Here is a 9,893-nt window from a genome sequence, read left to right on the forward strand (position 1 = left end):
TATTTTTAAACTACTTTTTGTGACATCAAACTTACTAATTATTTTTATCACGTTAAATTAAACTATATATGAACTGTTTATAAGACGGGCACAAGATGACAAGCTAGAACTCTTTATGTTAGGATGGACACATCTTCTCCTATAGCACACATGTGTACGACATGTCTGATTCATATTTCAAGGGTAATATTGTCTTTTCAGCTAATTTTATATGCTTCGCTTGGATTATACCGAACCTGGGCATTCTACAACCTCTTCTAGAGCTTCTCTCTTCTAACCAGGCAGGCAGAATTAACACCCGGTTTATTGCAAATTCAGTATCACCAATATCAAATAAGCTCCGCCGTCTGTCAATTCCCAGCTTCCACCTTTTGGCTCCTTGCGCTTCTTCATCTCATCTTTGCACTTTTGTGAATTTTCCCGTTTGGATCGTTGTTTCTTGTGAGTTCTCTTCTCCTTCTTCGCATACCGTGTTTCTCTATTTTATTTTTTATGGCATGTTAGGGCTTTATTGCAAAGAGAGTTTCATTTGTCAAACAGCTTTGTCTTTAGGTGTTTGAGGCAATTCCTGAATGAATTAGCCATTTTTTTTATTTCTACTATTGTTTTGGGTTTATTGAAATAGTTGGGGAAACCTGCGACTAAATACTAACAACCGCTTTTGCTTTCAATTAGACAGTACGAATTGAACTAAACCATCCATGCCTTGTGTCTTTTCTCACAAAGAAGAGAAATTTCAATATTAAGTTTGCAATGAGATCTTTAATTGTTTGTTTTTCACACTTGGTCTTCGTGAATCAGAGTTTGAAGCTTTTAACATATGGATGTACAGTTTATTTTTTGTTCACATTGATAAGCTGTTAAATCTGTAAAAGCCCAGATGTTCTCAAAGTCTTGCTATTTCATGTTGTTTTATCAGTATAAGCTAAGGGTGTTAAACGGGTGGGCCGGGCCGGGCTAGTTTGGGACTTTTTGGGCCCGTACGGGTTATGGTCCGGGCCGGTTACGGGTTGGGACTTACCGGGTTTAACGGGTTCGGGTTTATTCGGTTAAAAATTGAACCGTAAGGGTTACGGGTTGAGGGGGCTGGGCCGGGCCGGTTTTAGTGTATTTTTTTTTTTGTATTTTGTATAACTATTGTAAGTTATGTTAATACAAAGTATTAACATAAAGAATACAAGGAAGATGAGAAAAAATTGCACTTATAAATTGCAAGTGCTACATTTATTTCAAAATTACAAAATTAAAGTTTGCATTTAAAAAGTAAATTAACAAAAAAATAGTAAAACTAAATTTTCATGCATAATAAATTAATAATACTTCATATTAATCTAACAATTAAAACATTAAGCATAAATACGTCTAATAATTTTAAAATGACACAAATTGTCTTAAAATCTTAAATACGAATTTCCGGAGCGTGCTCAAGACGATACTTTATATGCCTCCTTAAACTGCATGTGCCAGACCCTGAACGAAGATTTAAGACTTGACCACATTTCTTGTACTTTACTTTCTGACCTTCTTCATTTTCTTCTACCACCTCAAAGTGTTGCCAAACATATGAGCGCACTCTAGAAGTACGAGACATGATTTAACTTGAATTGAGATTTGAGAATTGAGATTGAGAGATGAGTGAAGTAATGAGGAAGAGGAGGGGGGTATTTATAGGTTTAAAGAAGGTTAATTTTGTAAATTGAAAAAAAGGTTAAATTTTAAAGAAAAAAGAGGCTATTAATGCAATTAAGGGTGTTAAGCAACGGATCCCTGCCAGGGGTGACCGTTGCCAACGGTTAGTGGGCCCCATAGATTTCAAAAAATTAAAAAAAACAAAAAAAAGAAGAAGATTTAGCCGTTGTACCGGTCCGGTCTGGTTAAACCGGTACACGGTACTGTTCACGTGGACCGGGTTTGACCGGTTCGGTTAATCGTTAAAAAAAAATAAACGGACCAACCCCCTCTACCCCTCCTACCCAGCCCCACCCGGCCCCTATGTACCGGGCCGGTTCGGTTCTGGTTTTTTCCGGTCTGGGCCGGTCCGATTATGGGTCAACCTGGCCCGTTAGACACCCTTAGTATAAGCTACTAAATAGCTATTTGGGTCTGGTAGTATCTTCAGTTTGATATAGGACATACAACAACAACAACAACAACAACAATATCCCAGTATAATCCCACAAGTGAGGTCTGGGGAGGGTAATATGTACGCAGACCTTACCCCTACCCCGAGGGGCAGAGAGGCTGTTTCCTGGAGACCCTCGGCTCAAGAGAGCAACAAGAGACAATATATTAGTACTATCAATAGGCTCATAATAAAACATATAATACATAACATAAAATAAAAATAACAACAATATAAGAAATATAGGAAATACGAAAATGATGGAGAAAAGGATGTAAGGTATACTAATATCCAATAGATATAGCGCTGCATCAGTAGCTGATCAGTAGCATCCTAAGACTAACTCCTAAATGGTTAGTCTCACTCTAGTGCGCTGTATTAATATTCACAAACTACCCTCTAACCTACAACCTTAATGCTCGACCTCCACAATTCCCTGTCAAGGGTCATGTCCTCAGAAGTCCTAAGTCGTGCCATGTCCTGCCTGATCACCTCCCCCAATACTTCTTAGGCCTCCCTCTACCTCTCCTCGTGCCCACCACCGCCAGTCGCTCACACCTCCTCACTGGTGCATCAGTGCTCCTCCTCTGAATGTGCCCGAACCATCCGAGTCTTGCTTCCCGCATCTTGTCCTCCAAGGGGGCCACGTCCACTTTCTCTCGAATATCTTCATTCCTAATCTTGTGCATCCTTGTATGCCCGCACATCCACCTCAGCATCCTCATCTCTGCTACTTTCATCTTCTGGATGTGTGAATTTTTAACCGGCCAACACTCGGTCCCATACAACATAGCAGGCCTAACCACTGCTCTATAAAACTTACCTTTTAGTAACGGTGACACTTTCTTGTCACACAAGACTCCCATTGCTAACCTCCACTTCATCCACTGCACCCCTATACGATGTGCGACATCCTCATCGATCTCCCCGGTCCCCTGAATAACTGACCCAATGTACTTGAAACTACCCCTCTTAGGGATGACTTGCGAGTCGAGCCTCACTTCCACTCCTGCTTCCGTCGGCTCGGCCCCAAATTTGCACTTGAGGTATTCCGTCTTCGTCCTGCTCAGCCTGAAACCTTTAGACTCAAGGGCATGTCTCCAAACCTCTAGCCTCTTGTTGACTCCGCGTCGTGTCTTGTCAATTAGGACTATGTCATCCGCAAATAGTATGCACCATGGCACCTCCCCTTGAATATGATGCGTTATGGCATCCATCACCAGGGCAAATAGGAAAGGGCTGAACGCAGACCCTTGGTGCAACCCCGTAACAACCGGAAAATGGTCGGAGTCGCCTCCTACTGTCCTAACCCGAGTCTTAGATCCATCATACATGTCTTTAATCGCCCTAATGTAGTCAACCGGGACCCCTTTAACCTCTAGGCATCTCCATAGGACGGTCCCTAGGAACCCTGTCGTACGCTTTCTCTAGATCGATAAACACCATGTGGAGATCCTTCTTCTTATCCCTATATTGTTCCATCCTCCTCCTAATAAGGTGGATAGCTTCTGTGGTAGATCGCCCCGGCATGAACCCGAACTGGTTATCTGAAATAGACACCGTCCTTCACACTCTCATTTCTACCACTCTCTTCCAGACTTTCATGGTATGACTCAGTAATTTGATACCCCTATAGTTGTTACAATTCTGCACATCGCCTTTGTTCTTATACATCGCCTTTGTCCCAGACTTTCCTATATCAATTTGATATAGGACATAAAAAGGGAAAAATTAATTTTTCATCAAACATTATTGTCGCTTTCCTATAGATTACATGCGTACACTTATTTTATGTACTGAGATTCTTTCCACATATATGCACAATCCTTTAAATCAATTAAGAAGATAAACAGAAATAGTAAATGAAATCAAGCTGTTGGGATTAGCATTTGGTAGTCAGCTTACTGAATGCTAATTTGAAAAAATAAGTAAACTTTCTTAAGATTTATTTCCTCGCTGTTGGAGAATTCACAATGTTCTGTTAATGTAAATGCTATAGAAGCCACTATCCTGTGTGCATGTCCGGAGTGCTTGTAAACAACAAAATTTTAATTTATCACACTTTGTCTTCAGTGAGATTGTAACTTGCATCATACAATATGTACGATGACCACACTGAACAATGATTGCACAACTATTATGCATAACTGATTAGACAAAAAATATATTCAATGACATACAGATTGTTCTATTTGCTCTAAATAGCTACAAAATTTTAAAGAATAATAACCAACATGAGTTCATACACTTAGAGTTGAATAAAAAACAAATAAGCCAAAACTACTTACTGCAGCAAGAACCCTCAGGGGTTGGCCTGGTGGCAATTGACTTGAGCCTTGGGGTTTGCTCCCTTTCAAGGTCTCAAGTTCGAAACCCACCGGGCGCAAACAATTTCTGAGGGCCATCGGACGGGGTAAAACTTGAATTAACCGTGGTGCACTTGCGGGAAACTCCTTGCCGAGGGCCTGTGCACCCCCGGGATTAGTCGGGGCTCGAAGAAACTCGGACACCCGGTGCAAATCAAAAAAAACTTACTGCAGCAAGGACATAAGATTGGTACATCATGTGTATCATATAAACCTCATGATCGATAGAGTGTCTTGAGTTCAACAGAAAGTAACACATCATCTCTTAAGTATGTTGGAAGTTCAATTATGTTGTTGCAACATCATACTAATCTAATGCTAAAACACCACAGTAACCAGAGAGGAAAGTAGCCTATAAAAAGGGTAACTAAAGAGGAAAGTTTAGTGTTCAGGGAAATTATTTGCCAAAGTTCCAAAGTAGAATTTTTTTAATAATATAGGGACTTAGTAGACCCATTTGTGCCACGGGAAGAATTAAATGATAGTTGCAGCACTAATAACCAAAGTCGCATACATATAAAATGGCAACCAGTCGTAGAAACTCATGACAAACCCCAGGAAAGTTGTTATGATAAGTAAGTGTTAAATTAAAATATTTCAAACCCCCCAAAAGTTCTTGTGATAAATTAGTCTTACACTAAAATATTCCTCTATCGGATGAAGAAGTAAATAGTGAAGTTCAACAAATTTTCTCATTGTATTTCTGTGGGTAATACATTAATCTTTAATAGATATAGTGTTCCGTGATATTAAAAATATAACTTATGTCTTTTTAAAACATCTCATGGGAACTTCGGTTGGAAATATTTATAGGTGAAAAGAGAAGTTGAACTGCCGCGACCGATGGATTCTAAAGAACCAAACAAGTACTCATACGCAGAAAAAAAGAAGGCTGCAATGCAGCTTAAACGGCGTGATACGCAGAGCCAAATATCTGCTCGTAGAAGGGAAGCGATGTTGCTGTCGCGACGTATGAGAAGACAAAATTTTGCAAAGCACAACCTTCTTGAAAGTCCGATTGTTGCTGTCCTAGAGCAGGCAACATCATCTTGGGACAAAGCAGAATTTCTAAAACAAACTACTCTTACCATACGAGAACCTCCTTCCCTTGCGGAAAAAGGTTAAGAGTTTTGTACTCATTTTAGAAACCATATGTTATTGATACAATGGTGCTAATGTATTCTGTTTGGAAACTTAGTATAATACCTTATTTATCTTATGTGCCTATAAGTTAAAATAGTCAAATAGCACGTGCTCTATTGTACTCTATTTTGCATCTACTGAAGCTTCGTTGTACGCTTTTAAATGCCTTCGATGTTGTGTTACCAGCTACCAGCCATCAAGCTTGCGTGAGTACATCGCGGGATAATTTAGAAAAAGGAAAGGGTATATTGGATCCCCCTATCATTCGTGAAACAGGTAACGATATCCTTCGCTTTGTGAAAAAGGTTATGTTGTTGTACTCATGTTTATACACTATATATTATTAGTACAAGGATGCTTATTTATTTTATTTGCAGATTGAGTATGATATCTTACTTATCTTATATGTGCCTATAAATTAAAATACAAGAATACTATATGATTTTTTTACACACTATTTTGCATCTACTGATGCCTCATTGTACGCTTTTAAACGTCTTGGCTATTCTGTTTACCAGCTGTCAGTCTTCAAAGTTGCACGACTAGAGTCATGGATAATCCAGAAAAAGGAAAGCGTATATTGGATCCCCCTATTATTGTAAACCTGCCTTTACATTGTATTTTTTTTAGAATGACATTGTTTGTACATTATTATAATTTGTGACTATTTGTATTTTATGGTCCGCATCGGATACATCTAACCTGCCTCCTGTTTCGTTGAACGCTGTTCCAATCAAAGGTTTGCACAAACTTTTTATTATAATAATCTCCACCATACATATACCTTTGTGTTTCCCTTTTTTTTTATGATACTTCTTATATATTCAGTTCATAGCCGGGCTAGAAAGGTTTGTCCGGCCGCTAAAGAGCTACGAAGTGAGTAAGTTGCTCTAAAAAAGGTTCCGCACTGCCAATACTGTCGTGCAAAGAGGTTCGAATATGAACCTCCAGGATTTTGCTGTAACAGTGGTTCAATAAGGTTGACATCTCATAAAATGTCAACTAAATTATCAGAGTTATACTTTGGAAATACTGAAGAATCTGAAAACTTTCGAACTTATATTAGAACGTACAACAACATGTTTGCACTTGGTGTAAAGTATGATAAAGAGCTAGCGAAAAAGAAATTGTAGTATCTACAAATTTAGAGTCCAAGGACAAATGTATCATTTTATAGATGATTTAATCCCTTCCAATGAAAAACCCAGGAATTTACAGCTGTACTTCTACGACCATGATAATGAACTAGCTAATAGGATGGCTTGTTCGACAAAAATTAATGAATCGATAGTGAAAAAGTTGATGGACATATTGAAATTTAATCCATATACTATTTTCTTAAAATCTCTCTTGAATGTTCCTCAATTATCTGATTTTTATATTGCTCTTAAATGCCACTCAACCTTAGATCAACGAACATATAACTTACCCAGCTCATCGGAGATTGCGGCATTATGGCTTCAAGAAAATCCTAGAGACATTTGTGCACCACATATTCGAATATATACCCACAGTAATAGAGCTCGATTAGTACATTATTATTATGGATGTTATGATCCGTTGCAGTATCCGTTATTATTTCCCTTCGGTGAAAATGGATGGCATTGTGGAATCAAAAAAATTATTCAGACAAATAATGTGACGAAACGTAGAGCTTATTGTGAACATGAACAATTACCCAGTATATCAAACATGTGATCAATTGATGGATTTCTTGATATGGAAGACGACTCACTACAAAAAGGAAAACGAAAAAGAGATACAGTGTCTTGTCGAGAGTATTACTGTTACAAATTTTAAATAAGAGATAATGAAACAAACGAAGTGCTACATTGTGGAAGAATATTCCAACAATTTATAGTAGATGTATATATAAAGCTTGAAACACAAAGATTAGACTTCTTCTCATTTAATCCAGATTTATATAGGATTGAGGTCTTGCAAGGACTCCTTGATATTTTAAGATGTGGTGAAAGGGAAGCCTCAAAAATTGGAAAGAAAACGTTCCTCCCTATTACATTTATAGGGGGACCAAGGGACATGCGCCGACGATACATGGATGCTATCGCATTGGTACAATATTTTGGAAAACCTGATTTCTTTATAACAATGACTTGTAATCCTTCTTGGCCAGAAATAAAAGAACATTTGTCACAGACTGATGAGGTACAGAACAAACATGATTTAGTTAGTAGAGTTTTCAGAGCAAAGGTGGAAGAACTAAAGACTGATATTTTAAAAAGACAAGTCTTTGGAAGAGTTGCAGGATTCATGTATACTATAGAATTCCAAAAACGTGGTCTTCCACATGCTCATTTCCTTATTATACTTGCTGATGAACATAAATTACTGACTCCTGAATCTTATGATAGATTTGTCTGTGCAGAATTGCCTGATTCTAAAAAAGATTGCGATCTATATTCACTTGTTATTAAACATATGATGCATGGTCCTTGTGGAAAGCTAAATCCTACAAATATTTGCATGAAAAATAATAACTGCAAATTCAAGTACCCAAAAGATTTTGCTGAACAAACATTAAAAGGGAAGAATTCATATCCAATATGCTTCCAGAATGAGAAGAACCGGAAAAGTTGTAGAAATAAGAGGTGAGCTTCTGGATAATTCTTGGGTAGTTCCATATAATCCAGTTTTGTTATGCAAGTATAATTGTCATATGAATGTTGAAGTTTGTTCTGATATCAAGGTAGTGAAATATATTTACAAATATATTTGCAAAGGACACGATAAAATTGCATTTCACATACATGGTAGTGATACAGATACAGACATAGATGAAATAAAAGAATATCAATCTGCTAGATGAGTTTCGCCCCCAAAAGCTGCATGACGATTATTTTATTTCCCAATAAGTGAAATGACTCCAAGTGTTTTTCACCTTCAATTACATTTGGAAGGACAACAATTTGTCTCTTTTAAAAGTATTGATAATGTTGATAGAATACTAAGTAATCCGATGATTCAAAAAACAATGTTAACTGAATTCTTTGTTATGAACAGAACAAATAAAGATGCTATGCAGTTGTTATTATTGTATAAAGAATTTCCCGAGTACTTTGTATGGTCATCTAAGGAAAAAATGTGGACACGTCGAAAACAACGTATTGTAATTGGACGTGTTGTAACATGTCATCCAACAGAAGGAGAAAGATATTATCTTAGATTATTATTGATAAACGTTAGAGGACCAAAATCATATCAGGACTTATGTAAAGTTGACGGCAACTGTTGTAGTACATTTAGAGAGGCTGCAGAAAAAAGAGGGTTGTTACACTGTGATAACAACTTGGTTGAATGTATGTCTGAAGCTACAAATTATCAAATGCCATATAGTTTAAGGCGTTTATTTGCAACATTATTGGTGTACTGCAATCCCGCTAACCCAACAGAACTTTGGAAACAATTTGAAGATTCTATGTCCGAAGATTTTAAGATTTTACCTAACATGAATGCTAAAGATATTCGTTTTATGGCTTTAAATCATATCAATGATATTTTGCATTTGATGGGACGTGATATTAATGAATATAATCTTATTCCTGAAAAAATTAAACCTTCAGCTGCTATTAGAGAAACCAATGTCTGTCAATTTGAAAGAAACATCATTGTTAGAGAAAAAGATTTGCTTCTAGAGAGAAATTTAAATACCGAGCGAAAAGCGTATAACACGATTCTTGATAGGATATTTTCTAACAAATCAGGAGCATTTTTTGTTGACAGAGCTGGAGGAACTGGAAAAACTTTTCTATACCGTGCTTTATTAGCTGGTGTATGATCAAAAGGTTTTGTAGCTTTAGCAACAACAAGTTCAGGTGTTACAGCTTCGATATCCTATTTATATCGATGAACAATATTCTTGCAACATTAGTAAGCAAAGCGCACTTGCAGCTTTAATACGTGATGCAAAACTGATTGTCTGAGGTGAAGTATCTATGGCAAAAAAGAAAGTGATAGAAACTTTTGATATTCTCTTGAAGGATCTAATGGATACAAATGCTCTATTTGGAGGAAAAGTGGTGATTTTAGACAAACTCTCTTGGTTGTTAGGAGTCGGAAAAAAAAGATTTTATTCAAGAAAGCTTATTATATTCTGAAATTTGGAATCTAACTCGAAAAATTGAGATTATCGGAGAATATGCGTGCAAAGACAGATCCTACCTTTTGTGAATATTTGATGAGAATTGGAAATGGACTAGAAAAAACAAATAGCTATGACAAAATTGAAATCCCCGATTGTTTTG

At 37.1% G+C, this 9,893-nt stretch overlaps 1 protein-coding gene and 1 long non-coding RNA gene across 2 annotated transcripts; both read left to right on the forward strand.

Moving 5' to 3' along the window:
* Positions 1-276: 276 nt before the first annotated feature.
* Positions 277-6,396, forward strand: LOC104246281 (uncharacterized). Its single transcript, XR_011402690.1, has 3 exons — positions 277-441; positions 5,302-5,907; positions 6,150-6,396. It is a non-coding gene; the product is annotated as an uncharacterized lncRNA (long non-coding RNA).
* Positions 6,397-7,686: 1,290 nt separating this feature from the next.
* On the forward strand, positions 7,687-9,427 carry LOC138869721 (uncharacterized). Its single transcript, XM_070147373.1, has 2 exons — positions 7,687-8,240; positions 8,653-9,427. The coding sequence occupies exons 1-2, from the start codon at positions 7,687-7,689 to the stop codon at positions 9,425-9,427; spliced, it is 1,329 nt and encodes a 442-aa protein (XP_070003474.1).
* Positions 9,428-9,893: the final 466 nt, after the last annotated feature.

Source organism: Nicotiana sylvestris, chromosome 1, assembly GCF_000393655.2.
Source record: "Nicotiana sylvestris chromosome 1, ASM39365v2, whole genome shotgun sequence".
Classification (NCBI taxonomy): Eukaryota; Viridiplantae; Streptophyta; class Magnoliopsida; order Solanales; family Solanaceae; genus Nicotiana; species Nicotiana sylvestris.